The following is a 26,013-nucleotide window of genomic DNA, read 5'->3' as shown; positions in this document are numbered from 1 at the left end:
CCATATTTCACCTGTTCTGTGTGGCAGTCATTCCCAGAAAAAAAATCACACACACATCCCCTCAAATAATTTGCTATATATCAGGGGCACCGACTGGAGAGAGGTTCCAAAAGTCAGGATGGCGGCCATGACTTGTGTGATTGAAGCCCTGCCCCTTTTTACATGTGTTGCACAATGCATGTAAAAAGGGGTGGAGCTTTGGTCACATGGTTATGGCTGCCATTTTTATTTTATTTTTATTTTTTTGCCTACCCCTGTGCTATATGTGCAGAGAAGCATCTCTTTCTAAATGTCAGGCTGAAATGTCAGAAGAGTTTGTTATGATTAATAAGAAAGCAGGAAAGTTACTACCTACTTGGCTACTTTGGCTCTGCTCGGCTCTCTGCCCTGCGGACGGGCCATGGCAGGCTGCTGGTTGCTTGTGGAGGAAGAACAAGGAATGGCAATTCGAGCAGCCTTCTGTCTGACAGCACGAAAGGATAAAAATAAACCATCATTAAAACAAAATTATTAGACTAAAAGCTGCATCAAAAGCAAAAAGTACAGAGAGCCAGAACAAACAATAAGCAAGTTAAATTAAGCAACAACAGAACCATGAGCTTGTTTAAGAAGAAACATTTGTTATTGCTGGCAGAACATACAGAGAGAAAAATATCTTAAGGTCTCACAGCAGGGAGTTCTGTAGATGGGGTCCTGCCACGAAAAGACCCCCTTGTGAGCCACACCTCAGAAGGAAATGGGGCACCTGACCAAATCCTATGTCTGATCTTAAAGGACAAATAGTTTCATATGGAATTGCTGCCTATTGACGTTACTCTCCTGTTTAAATCAGATGCTGAAATCCAGACATGATAGAAGCCTTTTACTCTTTCCTGAGCACCAGGTTCTTTTGGTGCCCATTGTTTCAGATCCATAATATTTGGAATCCCCCATTTTGCAGCATGGAGCCTAAACTGAGCAACTTATGAATGTATCCGCCCATTGGATATAACACAGCACATTTGCTAGATGTCTTCACTATGTTATTCCAGATCAAATACAAGCAACTGTACTTTCTTTCTGATATCCCTTCATTCTTCAGGGGCAAAATAAGCCATTCATTAGCAGAAGACTGAATAACTATAACAAAGAGAGATAGGCAGCTGGGAGCTGGGAGTGGTTTAAGCAGGAAGTAAAATTTGGTATAGGAAGCTGTCATAATTTGTGTAGTTGACTAAATAATATCTCCCATGACTGGCTGTGTAGTTCATGACTTCTATTGGACCATTTTTAACTGGAATATCTACAGGCTGAATCGAGAATGTCTATAAATGAAATATGTTCCTCGAGATACAGTTGGTCAGTTAAAAAGGCTTCTTTAATGCCATTGGCTTATATACATTTGTATGGTTTGATTTGGTTTTGCTATCGTGTAAAACTGTCTATCAGATTCTGCATAGTTTATCCTTCCACTAAGATTGTTGTTAATTTTCAGAAGATCCATAGATTTTTTAAAAGATACTGGCACTTCCAAACACTACAGCTAGTGGGATAAGAATTTAGTCTTCTCTTTTGAATCTTTTCTGTCTTTCATACCATCTATATTATTTAGCCTCTCTGTCCCCCGCTTTCAATTAATTGGAATGCCAATTAGCAGTAACCTAGTTGCTTCCTAGTCTTGCATTCATCTTAAGAGTTGTCTTTGATTTGATTTGCATGAAATCCCAAGTTTTGGGTTTATAGTCTCTCTCATAGAATCCATAGCTACATCCAGACTGTTTCAAGAATGAAGTTCCCTAGGGCAGCAGGATTTCTCCCTTGTTGGCTTTTCCAGAGCAGATCTGAGGAAGGGTCTGAAGAGCACATGGAGCCACATCTCTTAGTGGACAGATCCAAGTGGATGCAGCTCAAGGACAATTCAGCACACATGATAATATTAAGAGCAAAATGGAAATTACTTGTCAGAATGATGCCCATAATGCCATGGTATTATGCCACAATACCTCTATTTTAAATGTATTCCAGAAAGAAAGGCAGAGGAGTGGCAAATGAAGTTAAGACTTGTAGCATCATGGAACAGGAAGTATATCCTTGCGGTGTCCTCAGTTTGACCTCCCCACACACCAGAAGCTGCTATTTACCTCCATGTAGAAAACACAGGTGCTGATATAGGATCATATGTTTTTTCTTACAAGTTAATTATTGTTATTCCTTCCGTAGCTTTGCGAATATGCCAGAGCAGCCTCTCTCAACTGGGGTTTTGCAGAACCCTAGGGTTCCATGAGGAGTTGCTAGGGGTTTAGGAAAAGATATGGGGGGAAAAAGAGCATTTTTTGAACTTTGCACAATCTAGGACTTGCAGTGTTGGAATGTTTACATGCCAGCCTGCTGCTTCACTTGTAGTTCTGTGAGAGACCATTACAATCATCATCATCATCATCATCATCATCATCATCATCATCATCATCATCATCATCATCATCATCATCTGAACTTTGTGTGCTGCACAATGCTAGCAGTAGATATAATAATTTCTATGCAGGGGTTCACTGAGACCTGAATGTTATTTTAAGGATTTCTCCAAGGTAAAAAGGTTAAGAAAGAATTACTGCTGCAAAAATATAGAATTTTATGTTTCTGTATCTCTTTGCTGCCATCTATGGGTTGTCTGGTGTTTTGCAACCCAGATCTGATAGACCAGTCATATGTGTAAGTTTAGGATCATAGGAAAGTAATATTATGTAGAGTCAGATGGAATCTTTGGCTTATGGATGTAATTCAGCTCATTGTTGGCCCACTGATTCTGGAGTGTATCGGGAATGGATTCTCCCTCTTCCCCAAAGCTCTTCCCTGCGTAACCAGCAGCCAAACTCGGTACTTGAAGACACTCCAATTGGAAATACACATTTTTGTGTGTTTTCCCAAAGGAAATGGGATGAAGCAGCTGAAACTTATGAGTGCCAGCTCTTCTTCAGCCACCCACAGTGTTCTTGGTGCAGAGCAGTTAAAGCAGCGCTGGCATTTACTACTGCTTGCAGCTGGAATCTTATATTACCCTGGAGGAAAGGGTTGCTTTAGGGCAGCGGAGGGACATTTACTTTCCAGAAAATCTAGGTCAAATCTCCATAGATAGAAGAGGACAGTGAGTTAAGTCACTGGGGTCTAACACAGAGAGTGAAAGTCTTCTCCTGCTCCAGAAAGTGACTCCCTTAAAATGCCATATTGGCTATAACCTGGTAACAGTTGATTCAGTAGCTTGGTGCTCTTGATGTCCTGAAGTTATTAAAAGCAAGGATCTTCTCCTCTGCCTTTGTATTGGGGAGAAAGTATTTGTATGCATATGTCTCCACTCCTTTGCTTTGCAACTAGAGATGTTGTTCCCTCTCACACCCTAACTTCCCACCCTGAAACCAGCAATATGCTACAATGGTGTGATGCAGAAGGTCAGCAGATTGTGTTTGCTCTGTGTTGGGGTTGGTTTGCTTCTCCAATGGACTATTGTGGGACACAGTTCATTGATCCTATCTCCAGTGTCCTATGGCTTTTGATTCTACCACCACTTATATTCATGTGTTGAGTATGAATATACTGTATGCATAAAGCATAGGTTTGAGGTCCTTTGGCAACCATGACCCCAAGGTAGGAGAAAGGGGATGATGATGATACTTCAGGATACCTGTAGAGCAGAAGCATTTTTCTACAGGTAATGAGCAGTGGATGTCTATATGTGAAGTTGGGTTCTAGGAGCAAGTTGGAAATCTTGCCTACATACCACCTCCTTGCAGAATGGCAGAGTCATTTCCTGAGTTCCTGGATCTCATCACAGGGTTAATATTGGAGACTTAGTGCTTAGGGTCTCCATGCCATGGGGGGCTCTGGAAAGGAAAGAATTCATGGCTTCCAAGGCAAGTATGGGCTTGTTCCAGGTAACTTTAGCTTGAGTCATATACAGTAGATAGACACTATATGGCAGTTGGTATGTGATCTGAAGAAAGAGGATGTTATTAATCCTTTGCCATGGTGAGATCACTTCCTGGTCCAGATAGAGCTCCTCCCTGCTATCAACCTCTTGAAGATGGGGGTGGAGGGTGCTAGTTAACGTGGTCTGTCCCAGATGATTTCTGCATCCAGAGGTATTCTGACAGGCCCTTGGGAATTATCCTAGCAATCTCATAGCAGTTCTACCAAGCACTTGGTCAGCTTCTGGAATTCAGAGGTTGCTAGAGTGCTGGATGAGATAGCCCCCACGTAGCCTCTCCCAGTCCATTGATCCCAGGAAGCCCCTTATGTTACGAAGAAATTCTGGGAAATGAAGTAATAGAAGATATACCTGGCATGCTGTGGGAGGAGGAGGATTAGAAATGAATTTAACTAAATATGTGTAAGGGTAGGCAAAGCCTAGACAAAAGGAGTTTGAGTTAGGGCTAGGTCCAGGGCTAAGGCTGCTGCTGCTGCTGCTGCTGATGTTATCCATTCAATTCTGTCAAATTCTCGGCAATTCTATGGACCAACTCTCTCCATGTTTTCCAATCTTGTATGGCTTCTTTCAGTTGTTTTATGCTCTGGCTGGTGTCAGTTTTGATGGTGTCTAGCCACCATGTTTTTTGGTGGCCTCGTTTCCTTTTACCACTGACCATTCGGAGCATAATTGCCTTTTCCAGTGAGTTTGATCACACAATATGGCTGAAATAAGTAAGGCAGAATTTTGTGATTTTTACCTTCCAGTGATATGTCTGGTTTTATATGCTCCAGAACTTGCTTGTTTGTCACCTTTGCTGTCCAAGGAATGCGCAGGAGCTTTCTCTAACACCACAGCTTGAATGAGTCGATTTTCCTCCTGTCTAGTTTTATTATGGTCCAACTTTTGCAATCATAGGCAAGGGAAACACAATAGTGTGGACTAATCTGCATTTAGTTGCCAGGCTGATGTTGGGCTAAGGCTAGTGCTAGCCTTATAATGGGACCAGCACAAAAACTTAATTTAATTTAATTCAAATATAATTGTAATTAAAATTACATTCAATTAATTACTCAGTCTGTGCCAAGGGACATTGCTCTGCTTCATTGTGGTGAAGCATCAAGACATGGCCAATTAGCCACTCTTTCTGCTTCTTTTAAGGACACTTTTGATAAGCAAAGCTCTGCTGCTGTTGCACTGTTTAGAAGTGGCACGCTGTGCTTCACATGGCTTTTCTCTTAGACAGTCCCAAATTATTACAGGCATGGTGGTGGCGCTCAACACTGAATATACATTTGCTCTTATATGCTGCTGCTGATGATGATAGGTTTAAAGGCTGTCTGACTCCAGAGTGAGTTGGGTGGCTTATATTTTAAAAAAGTAAAAGACAATTAATAATAGAGGAAATGATGGTGTGATTTCCAGAGCTCTATCACCATGACTTGGATTAACTGTGATTTGTTGCTTTGGGGTCTAGTATAGCTATAGATCTCAGTTACAGTGGCAACGAGTGCACTGTTGGGAGACTTGAAAGAACAGGTTAGGGATAGAGCATCATAGAGGAAATCTGTGTGGTTGCTAGGTGTTGAAAATGAGTTGATGGCTCACAATCAGTCATAGCTATAGATTACTATAGGGGATTACAGTACAGATTCTATAAAATACTTGGCTTTACATCTTTCTCAAAGTTTATCAAAATGTATTGATTTAAATATGTTGAAAAATATAGAGGCAGTTTCATCAGTTATTACTCAGTGGTTAAAACTCCCATTAAGTTTTTGGGGTAAGATTAATATTACTAAAATCAAGATTAATGTATATCTTTAGAGGGATTCCAATGTTCATTCTTATATGTTTTACACAAATAGATAAATTAATGAGAATATTTTTATGGCAGGCTACAGTCCCTAGAATATCTTTGGCAAAATTGCTGTTACCTTATGAGGACAGAGCCTTTAATCTACCAGATTTTCCACTATATCACTCAGCTTTTATTTTAACATTCTTTTTTTTTTTTAATAAACACTTACTATGATTACTTTCCTCTTTGAGCCCAACTGGAGAACAAATGTGTAACGCCTTTGAAATCTTGGCATATTTTAGGGTCCAGGTATACTAAACTGGGATCTGTTTCCTGCTGTGAAAATTACTAGACATATTTGGTTATTAATAGGAAAACAGTCCTGAATTACATGAGAAGTTGACCCTATGGAATAACTCAAATATGAAAATAGTGGAGCAGATGTTCTGTTGGAATGCTTGGGTTAAACAAGGGATTAATACTTTAAATCAGTTGGTTTTTAATGGTTATTTTAAAGATTTTGAGAGATTGCATTTTGATTTACCTTTGATATAACCCTGGCAATATATACCACTGAAACATTATTAATTAAACAGTTTGGCCTAGATGCTTTAGCAGCCTCCAAGACACCTGCAATTTTAGCTTCTCTAGGAGAAGCTGTGCTTGAATGGAAACACCAGTTCAATTTTATGAAATATTAAAAGGTGAAATGAAAGTATCGGTTATATATTTGATTTATGGAAGGAAGAATTGAACTATCCAATTTTGGAAAACCAATGGGTCCAGATATCAAGAAACATGAAATGCACTTCCTATAATTTAAAAACAAAACTAATTCGTTAGAAAATATTATTTTAAGTCTCAAAACCAACATGTATGTTAATATAATGAAATACTATACTTGGATATCTCAGTATAGTGCTGAATTATATTTCTAAAACATGGATTCTATCATTTCATGAATAGCTTCAGCTCTATCAAACCTGGGATACAGCAAAAAGGACAGTCCTATGTAACTGGAAAGAAAGTCACTTCTGATTTTAAGGAAGGGATCCAGGATATAAGTTTGGTATCTTTTTTCAAAAAGTCTTTGTGTTCTAAAAATGAGAAGATGCATAGTATTTCATATAGTTTAGATTTAATGAGAGGTTTAACAACTGAATTATGTCCACTTATATGGATCTTCCATTCTGTTTAGGATCAGGGGTAGATGATATATTTAGGTTTTTTTTCTTCACTGTATAATCGCTTTCTAATATAGATTCTTTTCTTTTGTATTTCATTAGTGTAACAAATTTTAAGAAATTTTTAAAAATGTTGAAGAATTGCTTCTTGTGTATCTTATTGGCACAAAGTGCTTTTTCAGATCTGCACAGTCCTATTAATTAAACACAATTCATGTGATTAGTCCCCATGCATTGAACAATTTTCCCCTTCTTTCACATTAAACTGAGAATTTGGTGACATCTGTTGGTGCTACAAGGTCTCATGTGGCCTGGAATCTTGCCATCTCTGAAGCAAAGACATCAGAATCCTCTTTCTCCTCCACTTATGTGAAGTTAGTTGCACATGATACAGCTGGAAATGTAGGAAGCACTCAGGAAAAACATTCAAAAGTCAACCTGAGCCCAGTAGTACTTTCTTATCACAAGTAAATATATTATAAAGTAAATGTCACAAAGTTAAATATTCTAGGTTCATGTATTATATAATACAAGTAATAAATTAATGGAGACCTCTCTTTAGCAATGGGAAGAAATCCAATTTCTGTTTTTTCTCTTGATTTGAATTTCAGAAGGGAAAAGCATGTCATAAATCTATCTACATCTACATCTACATCTATCTATCTATGTTAGAGACAATGCAATTCTGATATTTTCCTCTCCTCCCACTCCCCAATATATTTCCTACTGAACTGTATCAAGGTGCTCATTGCTTATCCCAATGCCATGGAAAACTACTGTGTTTTACCAAACAGCCTCAGATATTTACCAAGAAGGTGGTGCATGCTGACTATTCAGCTCTTGAACACTTTCTCAGACTTTCTTGGGGATTTAGAAGTTGCCATGTTGGAGCTACTCCAATTTTGTGTTTTAAATTTGTCTTTAAATTATGACAGCATGCTAATTTTTCACAGATATATGGATACACAGCTTTTTATGGTACCAGATTTTGTCTTAGTTTCTCAAGTGTAAATTGCCCTTTTCCTCTACTTTGTGGAATGATGCATCTTGTGGATCAATGCTATAGTCCAGAGCCTCAGCACCTTTGGGTCCTCCAGGTATTTGGGACTATAGTGCAATTTCTACTTATTGAATGTACTGGCCAGAGTTAACTGGAGCTGAACTCCCAAACATCTGGAAGACACCTAGTTGTCAGAAAAGGCTATAACAAGAACAGATAACCAGAGCATCAATTTCCATGTTACTGTTCAAAATCCTGCTTTGATTCATTGTAGACTTTACTTGCGACTCTTTTAAGTGTTTATTGAAGAAAATGGCAGTATAAGAAGCCCAGAGGGTTATCTTGCTTTACTTATTTCTAGTACAAAATGCCTATTCATTAAGCAAATCAACATATGACAGATTATTTTTTTTCCTCTTTAAATAATAGTGGGGACTTTAGCTGCTGATACACACACCATAGTACGAATGCTTAAAGCCAGAGATCAGTTGTCTTTCTCTCTCTCTTCCTCCATCTCTTCAGAAATGGCAATACTGGCAAACACTTGCAGGTTTCAGCTGTCACTGTGCAGCTGTATACCTGCGTGGGTGAGTTGTGTTGAGGTCTTGCACAGGAAAAGTGAGAGTGAGCTGGTGACGAGTCAAGACGCTTGCCAGGAGTGCTTGTGGGTGTTTGTATTGAACTGTCACAGTTGAAGGCTTTTTATTAGATGCTATTTTGGCAACTGGTACTCAAATGAAATTAGCTTCTTCCCCACATTTGCTTTTCAGCTCTGCTGCTACATCACTGCCAGGTCTGGCCATTGCATCACACTGGGATCTGGAGGATGACGAACGGGCTTTTCAGGGCTACAAGTGGGTGCCAGAATTATCGCAGCGGCTGGCTTTATTTTTAGCCCCCTTTCAATGGGTTTTTTTAAAATATGCAGTCCTTAATTCATTTGCCCCAAAGTAAGCCTACATAAAAATGATTTGTGAATCAAAGACTCATTGCCAGATTGTGTGGATGTCTCTGGTAGCGAAAAAAGAACATGATGGGGGAGGTGGGAATAAATCTTCTCCGTTGGATCAGGTCCTATTGGTTCAGCTAGTATCAGAACCAATTTTAGCACAGAGCTTTTGCAGAATTAGAAAATGTGGATGAGGACAAGATGGACCCTTGCATGGAATTCTTAAAAGCTATCTGGCCCCATCAGAGTAGAATTGTTTACTTATTTGCTTGTGGCCATAGCACTGCTGACATGCATGACCCTGTAGGTCCTGAAGCATCAAAGTCTGCTTTTATAATTGTTGTAGGGAAGACAGTAGAGAAAAATGAGGGAAGATGAGGTTATACAATTAACGGTATATGTTATTAACTAAGGTAAAGAGACCATTAAGACTGACTCCTCTTGACTGCCATAATGAAGTTTTCTTGCCAGAATTATTGAAGTAGTTTGCCATTATTACTGTTAGATTTTCTTTTTATCCCACCTTTATATTTGGCCAATGCAAGGTGGCAAACATACCCAGTACCCCTGCCTCCCATTGGGCTGAGAGAGAGTGACTGGCCCAAAGTCACCCAGCCAACTTTCATACCTAAGAGAGGCCTAAAACTCACCATCTCCTGCTTTCTAGATCAGCACCTTAAACCACTACACCACATTGATTCTCAGTTTGCCATTGCCTTCTTCTGAGATATTCTTTGCAACTTCCCAATCTAATCTAGAGACCTGGAGTTCTAAGGTGGTCCCCCATTCAAGTAGTGACTAAGGCTGACCCTGTTTAGCTACTGAAAACAGGGAAACTCAGGCGCTGTCATGTGTTTGGCTTTTTATTGTCAGGTATAAGAATCAGAGCCAAATATTACACTGAAGAGTTTCAAACAAAACTAGAATTCGAAGGGAAAGAGATTGATGATATTGTGTGTTTCTGGGTTGCAGGAGTCAGTGCGTCAATGTGTATTATTTGTGTGTGGCAAATAATGCATGAGGCATAAGGTATCACAGCGCCATTAACAGACTTACCTTTTATGTGCTACCAAGATTAAATGTTTGAACCAAACTACAGTTTAAACTAGCTTATGCCCAGCAATGGCTATGTCTGTATGAATATTGCAAAGTTGTGAGATTGGCACAAGTGGCATAGTGCCTTTGGCACTATAATATTCTCCAGTTTGGCAAGACCTTCTCACCAGTGACTTTGCAATTGTTAAATTCACTCGTAGTTTGAACACACACACCCTGAAGATTTTTCTGTTTGGGGAATTCCATTAACTATCTTGTTTTATAGGATTCCTGTTCTGAAATGACACTTGTTTTGTTCTTCATATTCGGTATAAATTGTTTTGAAGGCTTTTTGCTTTGAAAGGTAGGAGAAAAGTACTAAATACATAAAGCATATATGCTGCCTGTGTGATTCCAGTGCTGGATCAGATCAAAAAGACACACTTTTGTTGTTGTTGTTTGTTTTCTCCATTGTGTCAGGTTAACAATGATATATTTTTTCCTCTGAGCATGGCATTTCGATACATAGGATATATATGATGGTGAAGAGCAATTGGTAGATTCCTGGGAATTATCTCATTCACAGTTCAAGTCTTTTTTAAGTCCTCTATCAGTATATATAGATTATCATGTATGATGAAGCACCCAACCACATTGATAACTTCTTCTCATACAAAGGAGATTTTCCATGTTAGAAACCTCATTATGCACTGAGATTTGAAACAAGATCCCCTGCCAATCGGAATATTTTTCTTGGCTTTTTTTAATTAAATTTTTTTTTAAAGCTTTCTTTTTCACTATTTCTTTTGCAAATTTTGCTGTCCCTATTTTTGTCATCCAAAGTAGAAACAAAGACCATTTTGTATTCAGTGTATATTTTATGTCCTGTTTTCCTCATTCTGCATTCTGAAAACATTTGGGTTTTCAAACAGGGAATACTGGTAATTGTAGCTGATTTATGGTATTTGTCCTGAATTAAACCTGGGACAGATGCATATCATGGAGATAAATATTTATTAATTTACAGTTATTTATATATTGCCCAATCAGATTTATTCAGATGCTTTACCAAAGTCAAAAATATGAAATAATTATAGAACGCCCTTGCCTCAAATTTCCAGACACCACAATTAAAATTAACAAAAACAAAAAACAAATAAATCCAGGAAAGAACAACAACCCCCCAAAAGTGGCCCAACACCACAATTAGCACCCTAGACTTCTTGGAAGAAAACCGTCTTCACCTTCTAAAAAGCCAATAAGGAGGGAGACAACAACCTTGGGGGAGATAGAAGCCTCAGGCTACCCCAAGAAGGATTGATGAAGGGCCCACATTCTCTTAACCACTCACAGGGTAGAGTTTTTCTATTTGAGGAGGCAGGGGCAGGAAAAGAAGCCACAGAGTGATGTATAACAGGAAACAAGCTAATAAACAAAAATGGATTTTCTGCCACATCACAGCAATAAAGCCCTCCAAACAATATTCAGCAGCCTCCTTAAAATATGACAGGAAAGCAAATGCTGCTTTTGCATGAATAGAAAAAATATTTGAATAACACATCTGGGGACAGCATTTTAAGACTTTGTTTGGAAAATGTTGGATGCAGTGAGAATCAGTTATAGAGGAAGGGAATGGCCTCCATATGGGTTTATCTGGGAATTCTGTGGTATAATTCTTTTTGTGGTAGAAAATAAGGGCAAAGATATTTGATTTTGAAGGGCTTCCTTTTCCCATTTTCCTTGTTCAGATCCATGCTACCATCTGATATTCTAAATGCATATTTTGAAGGGGAACCCAACTAGAATGAAAAAATAGTATGTCAGGGAAACCATTTTGAGCCAGCAAAGAGGATCTGGGGAAATGATTCAGCATCTTTCTCCAAACCATTCCCCTCTACCCCGTGCATCTAAAATTGCTTCCTCCCAAATCTAGCTGGAGCCATGGACACGGGCCTTATTTGGCCTTTGTTTTGTATGCTGCAGGAGCTGCGCTCCAAAATGAGGGTGAGGCAAAGATTTAACAACTGCATGATGAATATATTGCTCCCTGTGTATTAAATATTTAAAATTATAATACATTGGCAATTTTGGAGGGCCTTTGGGGAAGGCAAATGTGCAGCTTCCTCTTGATCTCAGCCCATAAAACTCACAATGGCCTTCTCAGATACATCCTCTTGAAGGAACAATTTCCTTTTCATCTGGCTCCATCACAAATCCATATATTGCTAAAAGTTTCCTAGTTCTGAAGCCTCCCTAAATTATGCATATACTGAAATGTAACATGTAGTTCCATCCCTAGGATCATCCTGTGAATTAGAAAGTAAGCACGATAAAGAGATCTGCAAGATAACATGAACATAGCATACTTATCTAAGTAGAGAAAAAATATATCAAAGGCTGAGTATATGGTAAGCCTGGGAATAACAATGGCTGTCAAAGCAAGAAGGAATTTTCATGGTAGTTCCAGACTGATGTTTTGAGATATTTAAGGATTGATTTCTGATGCATCTATTCTTTTCTTTTTGAGAAGCTGAATTTATTTTTTTCTTATTCTGCTCCAGTTTATTAGAACCTGTAGCAATGTCATTTTGAGCTCACGTTTCCTTTAAATTTTAATATTTTCAGAAAGCTATAGATGCAGCCTGTATAGATGGTCCATTTTCCCATTGGAGGCCGTGATAATGCTTGCCTCTTTCCAACTTCACATTTCTGGGGACCTGTCAGTCATTACCCAGTAGCTGTAATAAAGGTTTCCCCCACCCCAATCCATGAAGTTCAGCATTCTGTTCCTGGAGCTTTCCCTTCATATCTGCATTGCTTAGAACTTAGAACTTAACCCTCTTTATCCTCCTTCCCCACTTCTAGTACCTTAGCAATATACAACTATGGTCACAATTATTGGGAAAAACACCTATCTGGCAAATTGGTAGCTTGCTATCACGCCATCTTCACAAGTCCCAGGAATCTTTTAATACAATCGTGAATTGGAACCACGGTGAATGGACACTTTGAGGGAATATTTCAATGGATTGGTTTATATTTTTTACAATTCAGCTTTCCCTGCTTAGCTTCCCCTCACAGCAACACCTTAGAAGTTTTTTTTAAAAAATCACCAGACAAGTAAAGAAAAATTATGGATCAAGGAGTGTGAAGGACTACTTATTTTATTTACTTCATATTTCTTTATTTTTGTTACTGCATGATTAGTAGCTCAGGGGACAGGCTAATGATTCAGTACTGCTTTGGATGACATTCTTCATATTCTTTTGTTGGTCGGCTGGAAAGCATGTGAATCTCTCTCTAAGCAATAGACTCTCAGGTATATAGATATGACCATAGTGTGTTTTGATCAGCATATTGTGAATACAACTGTGAGTTGATTTCAAGCTGCTTTATAAGTGGTTGGGAGGTAGAAATCCTGGTGATGTGAAGTGCTCTCAGTCAGTCCCTTGAGGAATAAGGAGCTCATTTTCCATTTGTTGGAAATCCTCATATTAAGTATTGTACAGGTAGGAAACAGGAGAAGCCTTGTTGCTATGATTCCAGTCAAATTCTCACCTTCTTAATACTATGGGATTAATGGAACACACACACACATACATAGACACACATACATACCATACATATATACCCCTTATCTATTATCTATCTGGGTGAAGAAAAGAGAAAATGTAGCATAATGTAAAACCAGCAAGGGAAAAAAGAATCCTAGATGTGACCCTTCTTAATTCTTGGGGCAGTTCTGGGGGGTACAATTTTATTATTACTGTGTGTTGTGAGATTTATTTTCCAGTCTCATGGATTTCAAGGGGCTGCCCTCACAACTACAAACATTGTTTTTGGGACCAAGATTTGAAAGCTCAATGAACAGCTCTCTGCAGATGTAATTTTAATTACATAGAGATGCTCCCTGCCTTCTGTGAAGCAGCATCCCAGAGTCTTAAAGGAATCTGAAGACTGCTGAGTATGGGCAGGTTAAATTACAGTTATTAAGAGGAAGTTATTTAAAGATCAAAGTTGACTTATCCCTGAGGAGCTAAGACATGAGATTCCACTGAAATGCAAACTTTTCTAGGCTTCCTCTTGCTCATTACAGCTTGTCTGGGTTTTCCAGAACATTATTTTGTCATTGCCTTCTCTACGGAAACAACATGCTTTCATTATGTATTTTTTCCCTTTTTTAAAAAAATGCATCCTTCCCTACCCAGATTGCCAAAGGAGTCACACCAGTTTGAGTTTTTTGGGGGGCTGAGTTGCTTTAGCTTGGTCCAGATTTGTCAGACTCTCTATTTCCTTGTAGATAAAATTAAGGTGTACATATAAACTTGAGCCATATATCCTCTCTGTTGTGGAGGACATTTTCTTATCTTCCTTCCTTTCTTCCAATTGCAATTATAGCAATTACATAATGCTATAGTCAAAGGACTGACAAGCTTTTCAAGAAGAAGCTAGAAAGACATTTGTTGGCAATCCTATAATTTTGAATTTCCTGAACTAAGCAGCATATTGTATTAGGGTTCAAGATCCCGCCCTTCTCTGTGATTCTATAGTTCAGATCAATAGATTTGAATTACCTCTCCCTTTCTTTATCACATACTTACACGCATATACCAGACACAAATTGGAAGGAAGGAAGGAAGGAAGGAAGGAAGGAAGGAAGGAAGGAAGGAAGGAAGGAAGGAAGGAAGGAAGGAAGGAAGGAAGGGATTCCATTAACCTAGGGACATCTCTAAAAGTTCGGTTTTGTTGCCGCCACCAATCTGGAAAATCTTTTGTTTTTCTTTTCTATTTCTTTGTATATATGTGAGGTAACATGACTAGATGGAAAGGAAGGAAAATGTGGACCAGCAGCCAATTTATTAATGATTAAATAAGAAATCAAATTAACTCTTATTAAATAACATAGGTTGTAAACAGGTTCCCTTGATATTACAGTGTATCTATAGGCTGTCAATACTTCCCTTTCCTGGCATTAAATATATACTCATAAAGCTTGTTTGTTTTTTACAAAGACATGAAATACTTAGGTATATGTAGCTGAGAACCAGAAAGAGGTATCTAGCTGATGGAAGAAGAAGGCAGTTGATGCAAGCTGAGCTGGAGATGAAGAAGAATGTCACAGGATCTAAAAAATGTATTTGGAAGAGTACAGGGGAAACTGTGGAGGAAGTCAAGAAAAAGAACAAGAGACAAGAGTGGGAAAGAGACTTAAATATTTGTGGGAATTGGATTTTGGTTTTTTGAAGAAACATTTTCAAAAATGAACAGATTTATATAAATAATATTGCACTGACTATACACACACATTATGTTTAACTGTTATGTTAAATCTATATTTACTTTTCACTGATAAATGTTAATTTTGCTCTGTTGGTCAAACCTAAGAGCTTCAGATCCTACCCTGAGCAGGTGAGTGTACTAGATTACTTCCAAGGTCCCTCCCAATTCTATGATTCTATGACTTCAGCAGCTCTGTTGATAAGGAAGCTGCTACATACAGAAAAAGGGAGGTAAATGTAACCTCCCTTTTGTAGCATCCAACATCAAAATACCAAGGAGGAGTTTCACAATTCATGGAGTAGCATTACTGGGATATCAGTGTCTTTTGTCATATCTACACCTGGAGTTTGATGTTATTTTGGTACTATTGCTGGGAAGGTGCTCTGCATCATCTCAGAGAGGCTATATAGTAGGAAGAGACGGTGCCATAAATCTTATCAACTAAGAGTTTACAAGTAAAAGCCGGCATCAATGACAAGGATGGATAATTTGTAGATGTTGGTGCAGCCCTTGGTCTAATTTCAAATCCTTTCTCCATAGGATCAGGTCAGAGACTGGGTGAAAGCATCCTGATCTTCTCCTGGCACCCAACTGGGTAGGAGAAGGAAAGAGAGAGAAAAGAGATGATTTCTGCTCACTGCTTGCTTTGGTTCCCATCAACAACTGGCTTTTCCCCAACAGCATGCAGAGAGAAAGATTAGACTCCTTGATCTAAAATACTGGTGCAGTGGTGCATTGAACCACCAGTGGCCAGCCACTGTCTTTTGATCTGCCCACACATTATTGTAAATACATTATAATTAGTATGTGATTATACAATAATATAAAGTCATATTAAACTTGCATTTAACTAATTTCTGAGCACATATATTCTATAACTGTGATACCTTTATTATGAGATAATACTTTGTAGCAGGGTCTAGTCCAATATAAATTTGGTTTAGGTTTATGGGCATAAGCCTTAGTCCCCTTCCTCCTTGACTTGCATATTTTGATTCAACCCATGACTACATCTTTAGCAAAATTCATAGTTTGCAACTATAAGCAAACTGGCAAACTTATACTTGCCTTTCAAATGAGATTGAGTTATACTTATTATTTGAAGAGGAGTTAGCTGATTTAGTAATAATGGGATAAAAAAAAGTAAATGGCATGAAATCAAATAGTCATGGGAATAGGATCAAAAAAAAGGTAATAGGAGCATATTGCTTGTTAACAGAGTTCTAAATTATTTTATTTGTGATACATATTAATGGAGACCAAGTTAAATTTATGCTTAGGTATTGAATAAGATGGACCTGGGAGCATATTGAGAAGCCTCGTTGCAAATACTGTGTGTTGGGAAAGAGGGAGGAAAGGAAGTTTCTGCTTAGAAGAAATGCCTTATTAAAAAACTACCCCTATTAAGGCTTACTCCAGCAGTAGTAAGAAACAAAGACACTGTGCTGTCAAAACATCATGACAATGACAGCTGTGTAGGGCCATCTCAGCCAAATTGCCTCTTGCCATTGCATATATAACATCACCAGTGTCTATTCAGTATAAAATAAAGCTGTTTCAATGTATGGATGGATGCTATCAGGTGAGCAAAGACTTCCTTACATATTGGTGTTCAATCACTTGTATACCAGTGGAGGACCTGGTCCATCTGTAACCCTTGGTTCTACCTTTAATTCTGTTCTTTGCAGATCCACTTAACCACATTTTAAACTACTCCATTATGCTTTTTCAAATATGGTATCTCTACCGATTCAGTTCTATACCAAGGTAAGAACATTAAGTCAGAGTCCTTTGGTGACATTAAGGCACCAGACTAGAAATCAGGAGACCATGAGTTCTAGTCCCACCTTAGGCACAAAGGCAGCTGGGTGACCTTGGGACAGTCCTTCTCTCTCAGTCCTAGGAAGGAGGCAATGGCAAACCACTTCTGAAATCTTGCCAAGAAAACTGCAGGGACCTGTACAGGCAAGTGCCAGGAGCCAAGACTGGCTCAATGGGACCAAAAGAGAGAGAGAGAGAGAAAGAGAGAGAGAGAGAGAGAGAAAGAGAGAGAGAGAGAGAGAGAGAGAGGCTCTGTCTTTAAAGAATTTGCTACCATGGTATAGGAACAGGAAGTAAATTAGCTGGTGCATTTGAACTCTGAAAGGGTTTTTTTGTACTATAATCTATTGCTGTACAAGCATGGTTGCTGGGATGCTACATACTACATTCAATGCTAAGTAGTGTTTATTAGTAGAATGCATGTGCAAGCTTTTATCCTCTAAGAAATAAATCTGTCAGGATTAGAGCGCCATGGCTGTAAAGGCAATCACTCTCCTCATGACCATCTCTCCATCTATTGTATCTTTTGGAAATTCACCAGCAGCATGCGCCAAAGGTTGATGTGGTGGTTTTTGTGCATTTAGAGACTTGGTTTCCATGGTTGCAAGCCTCACACGCTTGAAAGCAGCAATTCAGAAGAGGGGATGAGCAAGGAGGGAGTGCAAGAGAAAGCAGTCATTAAAATGTGTCAATTAGTATGCAGCGCTCTCCTCGCTGTCTTTCTCGTGTGCTCCACAAAAGCAGGCACTGTTTATTGTCACCGTGGCCATAAAGTGAACATGAATGAAATAGTAAGCAAGAGGGTTCTTATATTATAAACAGGTAGCCATTTTAGCAACATGAGTGTGTCCTACAACAGGGGTGAAGGATGCATTTTTTAAAAAGGGTAGGAGTCCCATCGAGTAGCATGACAGCGATGGAAGGAAGGAGCAATGGCAATGAATGCAGCTGTATGATCCCGTCTATGTTTGCCATCTCCAACCAGAGCTGCCAGAATTGGCCTCTGCTTTTCTGTGTGTGATGGGCCTGGGGAAATGAACAGCCCAGTCCCTGCTGCTCCTTTATGGTTTTCTTGACAACTGAGGGACTTAGATGACTTTGCTATGCCAGCATCTCCCCCACATTTCTTTCTACCTTCAGTACCGTTAGAAGCCCTTGATGGGATGGGTCTACACCAGTGTTGTCCAAACTTGGCCACTTTAAGATGAGTGGACTTCAACTCCCAGAATTCCCCAGCCAGCCATGTTCTGGCTGGGGAATTCTGGGAGTTGAAGTCCACTCATCTTAAAGTGGCCAAGTTTGGACAACACTGGTCTACACGAATCCATACTTTGTATACAGTTAGCCTCGATCTTTGTGTCACAACATCCAGAGATGAAATCAAAGCCAGTTAGATGAAAACATAAGAATTGGACAAGGGTTACATTTTGTAATTAGGTTTTAGACCTGGGGGATTTAGTTTAAAATTAAAAGATTTAATTTTTGTTTTGCCATAAAGCTAGAAGCTTCATCTCCAGCAAATCACTTCACCAAAATCATGCATGCAGAAATAAAAACAATTCTGATACTAAGTTGGCTAAGTTAGTTAACTAAACATTAAGCATTTTTAATATAGTGGTTTTCTTTCTCCCCACCCCACCCCATGTTATGTGTGTATAATCTTAACTGTCAAGTGATGTTCTTACACTTCTGTTATTGTGCTGCAGTATCTAACATAACAGGCTAATAAAGAGAAGGAATATGACTATAGTGTCTTGTAGGCTTTTACATTTCTTATGGCAGTGGAAAAACATAAATCCTAGAGAAATCCCAATAAAAGAAAAAAAACATGTTTTACAGTGGCCATTTTCATTAATTTTTTAAAGAGTATGCCATAAAATCCATTGAATCAAAGCAGCTATAGATGCAATATGATGAACAGGCTTAAAAGCCACTGAATATTTAATGAACCCCAAGCCTCTAACAACTAATAATGTTCTAATGACACTTGCCCTTTGCTCCTTGTGTGTAGCCACATATTTCTGTGACTTTACTTTTTTTAAAAAAACTTTCTAATAAAGTTAATGCAGCCACCAAGAAAATGAAAAAGCTGTTTGCCATCCCAGCTCTTCTTAGAGCAAAGGTCAGAAATGTAATCTGTGTTTATGTCTGGTATGTATGCTGACAATACATTATTAACACTCTCCTTTTCATATGTAGCCATAGATCATATTGATTCAGTTAAGAGGTTTTTTTACACATCCTGGCTCTGACAGCCCATGATAAGCAGCTCGTAATGTGCTCTAGAAGCAAAACAAATCTCAAGAGTAACAGAGAACACAAGGAGTGCTTCACACATAGATCCCAGATGTGCAAAGTAAAGGCTAAGCCCTGACAGAGCAAATGGTAGAAGTCCATTTTTGGGATGTTGTATGCTGAGCACTGTGACTCGATAATTTAGCTTTGTGCAGGGTATATGTGTGTAAGTATGTGATAAAGAGAGAGAGAATTCCAATCTTTTGATCTGGACCATAGAATCATAGATTAGGGCAGAATCTTGAACTCTAATGCAATTCTGCTTAGCTGAGAAAATCCAAAATTATAGGATCACCAACAAATTTCTTTCTAGCGTCTTCTTGAAAAGCTTGTCAGTCCTTTGACTTCTGTGTGTGTGTGTGTGTGTGTGTGTGTGTGTGTGTATCTTCAAGTCAATCTTGACTCCTGGTGACTGCCTGGACAAGTCCCTGCAGTTTTCTTGGCAAGGTTTTTTTGGAAGTGGTTTGCTACTGCTTGTTTCCTAGGGCTGAGGGAGAGTGACCCACCCAATGTCACCCAGCTGGCTTTGTGCCTAAGGCAGGACTAGAACTCACAGTCTCTCAGTTTCTAGCCTGATGCCTTAACCACTACACCAACCTAGCTCTCTTTGACTATAGGGTTATGTAATTTCTATAATCCAGCAAACCAAATGTGAGAAAGCAAGCCATAAATAAAATGTGTGTTTGTCTATTTATTTGCCTAAGATGTCCACTGTTGCACCATCAATGAATCCATTTGTGGGTCTGGTTTGGCATTTTAGAAATTACCCAGTTCCATCCAGGTCATTCCAGAAGTGGTCAGAGCTAACTCAGTAGTATCAAGATTCAGACTGAGGTTTGGAAAAACAGCTTCATTGTCCACCACTGTGTATATATATGTGTACTGCTGTAGCTGTTTCAAAATTGGTCTTTGGAGATCAAGATGAGAGCTTTACTGCAGTCCAGAATTGTGACAGGAAGTTCATTTACTCTGCCCTAGGAAAAGGAAAAACTGTTCCTAATTACCCAGTTTTGTGCCAAGATCTGACATTTAGCCAAATTCAATGCCCACTTCTAGTTGATTATCATGTTCCATGTATTCTGGTCAGGAAGATTAACTGAAAAATATCAATTTTCCCTGTACCTCATATACCCTGGAGAACATAAAACAAGAAAGGTAGCTGACTTTTTTAGATTTGGTGAAATCAGCAGTAACTTGTCATTGAGAAAATACTTTTTGGTTCCTTTAAATTTCCACAGTGGTATTTTCCACAAGGAGATCAGTATTAGTACATGTAGTAAAATTCTCTAAATATACACACAACTGAAAGAAAATGCTTGATAACTCTAGTTGAATAATTGTAAATAATAAGTCAAATCCAAATAATAAAATGTCATGTCACTTTCTCTACCCCCAAGACCTTAAACTTCTTTATTTTTCCATCCAGGTTGGTGGGCATACGATGTTACCTATTCGTTGGATGCCACCTGAAAGTATTATGTATAGAAAATTCACCACAGAAAGTGATGTCTGGAGCCTTGGTGTTGTTCTCTGGGAAATCTTTACCTATGGCAAACAGCCATGGTATCAGCTCTCGAACAATGAGGTACGTGTTCATGTGGATATTGTCCTATGTCAGTGTTGTCCAAACTTGGCCACTTTAAGATGAGTGGACTTCAACTCATGCTGGCTGGGGAATTCTGGGAGTTGAAGTCTACTCATCTTAAAGTGGCCAAGTTTGGACAACACTGTCCTATGTGATCATTCTGTACTACTAAGCGTGGTGGAAACTTCTTTTTTAATCATAGCATCAGTGTCAGTGCAATAGCCCTGTATAAAGTCAATCCTATTCAAGTCAAACTGGAGATTTAAGATTTGAAGAGATTTAATTTGAATTTGCAAACTGAGGAGAAACCAGTTTGATTCAAGCTCCTTTGAAGCTTGCCTTGAAAAAATATCTGTCCATAGGCTATAAGGAGGAAATAAAACAAGAAAGGTAGCTGAAAACGCCAGGAGCTGCTTCATCTTTGTCAGATTGTGATAAAAGTAGAGTGATAATAAGCTCTTTAGAGGATATGAAACCTATCTACTTTCCACTGGATATCATCAAGGGTTTCACTGCAAGAAAATTTTGAAATATTTTTCCTCCAATAATTTTAAGGCAGAGATTTCAGGGATGAGGAAGGGATAGACAGCAACCTCTAAGTTGTCGAGCCAAGAGTTTAGGTTGTGCTGCTCCAGTGTTGCAGGCAACCTAACCCCAAAATAAAAATATTCAAAAGCTGATTAAGAGGTAAGCCCTTCATTTAAACTGTCCAGAGTCACTGTGAGTTGAGTGGCATATAAATTTAATAAATTATTAAATATTATTATCATTATTATCATTATTAGTATCATTATTATTATTACTACTATTATTAGTAGTAGTAGTAAAGGAGAAAAGAAATATTTAAAGAAGTTACTTATTTCTTCCTCTTTCATTTCTCTCTTTTTTTTGCACTTTCTATTCTCTCTTCATTTTTCTTTTTCTTTCTGAGTTTAGTTTGCCTTGTCTTTTGTTACTGTTATTAAAGTTTTCAATAAAATTATTTTAAAAAATTATTATTATTATTATTATTATTATTATTATTACTTTCCACTTGCTTTTATGGGATGTCAGGCTTTGCATGACCCTGAAGAAGGACCAGTGACTTGCTCTCTTAGAGTGATATGTTTTACTGCCTCTAAGTTCTTGATTTTCTGGGGTGCCAGGAGGGTTCACATAGCTGGTTGGTATGCTTGGGCCCTCCTGCAAAGGATCTCCATCACTAGTGGCAGATCCTGGCTGAGTTGGGTCTGTAATTTGCTGGCAGAGACAACAAAAGCTGGCTCGCACACAATGCCACAGAGATACGTACAGAACAAGTGGCATTTTTGGCTTTGCTACTGTCTTTTCTTACAAAGAGTACGAATTTAGGCCAACACCCATAAATGTTAGCCTGGCGCCCAACCATCACTGTCAAGATGCCTATCTCAGTCATGCAAACTTTAAAAGTAAGTTTTGGCCCAAGAATACAATCTGCCTTGAATCCATATTCAGGGTGCTGAGAAGTAAGTTGAACTCTAGGAAGTTCTGAGAAGTAAGGTGAACTGATAGGAAGACCTGCCCAGATGTGCATGATTCAATTAGCAGCATTTTTCAAACTTGGCAACTTTAAGATTTGTGGACTTCAACTCCCAGAATTCTCCAGCAGCATAGGGAGTCCACCCATCTTAAAGTTGCTGAGTTTGAAAAATACTGAATTAGCACAAGAAAGGCTTATACCTGGTCATATAATAAATCTACAATTTAAAGTGGACCAAGATTTAGAAGACTTTGGATGCAATGGACAAAATATATGTATTGCATAAAATACATCACATACATATGTATAAAATCTGATTCCCACTTTATGCACATGTAAAGTACACATAATCCCATTCTCAATTTATACATGCATATACAGGTAGTCCTCGATTTATGACCATTTGTTTAGCAACCATTTGAAATTACGATGGTGCTGAAAAAAGTGACTTATGACTGGTCCTCACATTTACAACCATCACAGCATTCTCGCAGTTATGTGATTGTGATTCGGGTGCTTGGCAACTGTCGCACATTTACAATGGTTACAGCATCCTGTGGTCATGTGATCACCATTTGCGACTTTCCCAGGTGGCTTCCTACAAACAAAGTCAATGGGAAAGCTAGCAGGGAAGGTCGCAAGTTGTGGTCATGTGATGCCTCACTTAACGACTGCATTACTTAATGATGAATTTTCCAGTTCCTATTGTGGTTGTAAGTTGAGTACTACCTGTAATGCATAAAATAGGTAAAATCCCATTCAAATTTAATGAGCATTCTCTTCTAACGGATACCTCTTTCCTCCATTAGATTGTTAAATTGAGGGTTTAATGTAAAGAAAGTGATCATGAAGCTCAAATCAAAGTTAGGCTTGCTACCCTCAACAGCTTTTATAGGCAGAAAGTTAATGAAATTATAAAATTCATTGACTGACTACTCATGTCGGTTCTTTTCATTCCACTCTACCCCCTTAGCATTCTCCATAAATAGAAGTGAGATTGCAGCTTTGTATATTGCACATAACAACCTCAGAAGCAGTTGCAAAAGCACTGAATCTATGAAGTGCTTTGAAAGACTATGAAGTGCTTCAAAGCTACTTGATTCGATTCACTGCTTCAAAGCAGGTTCCTGCTTTGATTTGCAAAGCTGCTCTGATGGGGTGATTCTGTCAAAGTTTTGTCAAAGCCCCCCTTGGAAACTTTGCACAGCCCTAATACCCGATATTCTGATGCTACTTGTCTAAGCAGTTCCACAAGCCTTGCCCGACTCATTCAAATTTCATTACAAGAGAAGAACACTATTTTTTAGAATATTTTTTTAAAAATAGAAGAATCTGTTCTTTAAAATGTGTGATAATGTTTTTATTCTAATAACTTTTTATCTTTTTATGATGCCTGTTTTTATTCACTTGTTATTTTAATTGTTCTACACCACCCAGAGTCACTTTGTGTGAGATGGGCAGCTATATAAATGTGATGTATAAATAAATAAACGCTACCTCTTTTATAGCTACACTACTACGCTGCTCTGATACAATCAGACACAGTCAGCCCATAAATTACCGTCTATTTCCTCCAACATCAGGCCTCACCATCACCATGCTCTGTAGAAGATACCTTGCTAATTGTGTGTGTGTATGCCTTTGAGTCAGGTTTTTGACTACTAGCAACTGCCTGGATTAGTCCCTGCAGTTTTCTTGGCAAGGTTTTTCAGAAGTGGCTTGCCATTGCCTCCTTGCTAGGGCTGAGAGAGAGTGACTGGCCCAAGATCATCCAGCTGGCTTTGTGTCTAAGGCGGGACTAGAACTCACGGCCTCCCTGTTTCTAGCCTGATGCTTTAACCACTACACCAAACTGGGTCTCTCTCTTGCTTACTGTATAATGGCTTAAATTCTTTTAACAGCTCCGCAGAAGATATACTCAGTTGGGATATCAGCTCTGTGGAATCATCTCTCCACCGAGATTTGGAAAGCTTCTAATGTGGAGTGCTTCCACAGACAGTTGAAGACTTAAATGTTAGCTCAGGCACTTCCTTACGTACCAGTATAGCTCATGTTTTCCCAATGTATCAATGAAATGCAATCGCTTTAACTTTTTAATGCATTGTCTTGCCTTGTTGTCATTTGGTATTTTTGATGAAAATGAAAAGTGGTATTTTTGAAAGTAAATAAATAGAAATAAGAGTACAAAAGTGTTAGGCAAACATATTGGGAGATTATCTTAGCGGGTGTTGGCCAATGATGTACCGCCAATAAAAGAAACCAATTAATGGGCTCTCTCTCTGTCCTTTCTCCAGGTAATCGAGTGTATAACTCAGGGCCGTGTCCTGCAGCGACCTCGTACCTGCCCGAAGGAAGTGTATGATCTGATGCTTGGGTGCTGGCAGCGGGAGCCTCATATGAGACTCAATATCAAAGAAATCCACTCCCTCCTTCAGAACTTGGCCAAGGCCTCTCCAGTCTACCTGGATATTCTAGGGTAGAAACTCCTAGCACTTCCTTGTATGAAGTGTGTGAATGAATGTTTCCGTTGCAACTAAACTCCATTATAATGTGTTATTAACTCTGGCAGTATTAAATACAAAGATACAGAGAAGCTTTCAAAGGGCAAGCTGTGTGCATCTCTTCCTCTGTAAACACAGTATTGACGTTACTGACATGTATCTCTTCTCTCCTTCTGTTCTATTTTCCTTCAATTTCCATTCAACCAGGCTTCTGCATTATTATAACTCTGCATAGACAAAGGCCTTAACAACCTGATCTGTTTTATCAGCAGATACTCAGTTCTGTCCATCACAGCTTACAATGCCTTGTTGTATTTCTGCCTTTGATCTGGATAAAAAAGGGAAAAAAAAAAAGACTCCAACTTTGTGACTTCTGCTATATGGATATCTGGAACATCTATGGAATCACCTCTGCTTTATTTGCTTTGGCATCTGTGTGGAAAATGGAAGACTGGCATTTGCTATGGGATAATGTTATTTCTTCTTAGTTGAGGTCAAGCTAAAGGAAAAATCAATTGGCATCTTATGTAATCCTCTTTTTTGAAAAACAGTCAGATCAGATGGTATCCAATGTAACATTTTAAAGAATAATGTAATTATTTGATGAAAGATAAGGAACCAGGTGTTTTCCCTTGGGAGGCATACAGGGGAGTAAAGGCATTGCTACCGTGCAAACTTTTTTATATTGAAAGGAGCTTCAGTATCAACTGGACTGAAAAGTAAAGGTCTTGCTCACATTTCCCAGAATTGCATAACTTTATGCACAGCTAGGATTCCCTAACCTCACCTTGCCATCGTTTCTCTTGATGCCACTACTACAAGAAATCCCTGGCTAGCTTTTTGATAATGCAGGCGCATGGTTGGGTATATTAAAGTGCAGAATAGTTTCTAGGGCTGTTTCGAAAATAGGGCTATAATACAGTGGTATAATACAGTCATCTCAAATCTGATGCGGGTTGGAATGATGGGAGTTGAAACTCCACACATCTGGATGGCATTAGTTTAGGGATGCCCAAGATACGGCAGAAGGTAGATATGGAGGATGTAGAAGTTACAACATGATGTTTTATCAACACTTACTGATCCTTGTCCTCCTCTTTGTCTTCTGTTTATCCTTTCCCCAAACC

The 26,013-nt window shown here is 38.7% G+C and overlaps 1 protein-coding gene across 1 annotated transcript in view; it reads left to right on the top strand.

Moving 5' to 3' along the window:
- The window catches only part of NTRK2 (neurotrophic receptor tyrosine kinase 2), a 192,293-nt gene extending 167,428 nt beyond the window's left edge, over positions 1-24,865 (top strand). The window contains exons 22-23 of the mRNA XM_088130010.1: positions 20,729-20,887; positions 24,680-24,865. Coding sequence (XP_087986136.1) covers positions 20,729-20,887; positions 24,680-24,865 — 345 coding nt within the window. The remainder of the gene's footprint in view (positions 1-20,728; positions 20,888-24,679) is intronic.
- Positions 24,866-26,013: the final 1,148 nt, after the last annotated feature.

This window comes from Python bivittatus, unplaced genomic scaffold (genome assembly GCF_059951505.1).
Source record: "Python bivittatus isolate LINGU-HERP-01145 unplaced genomic scaffold, Pbiv_v1 ctg000850_np1212, whole genome shotgun sequence".
In the NCBI taxonomy this organism is placed as follows: domain Eukaryota; kingdom Metazoa; phylum Chordata; class Lepidosauria; order Squamata; family Pythonidae; genus Python; species Python bivittatus.
This window is presented reverse-complemented; position numbering and strand designations above follow the sequence as displayed.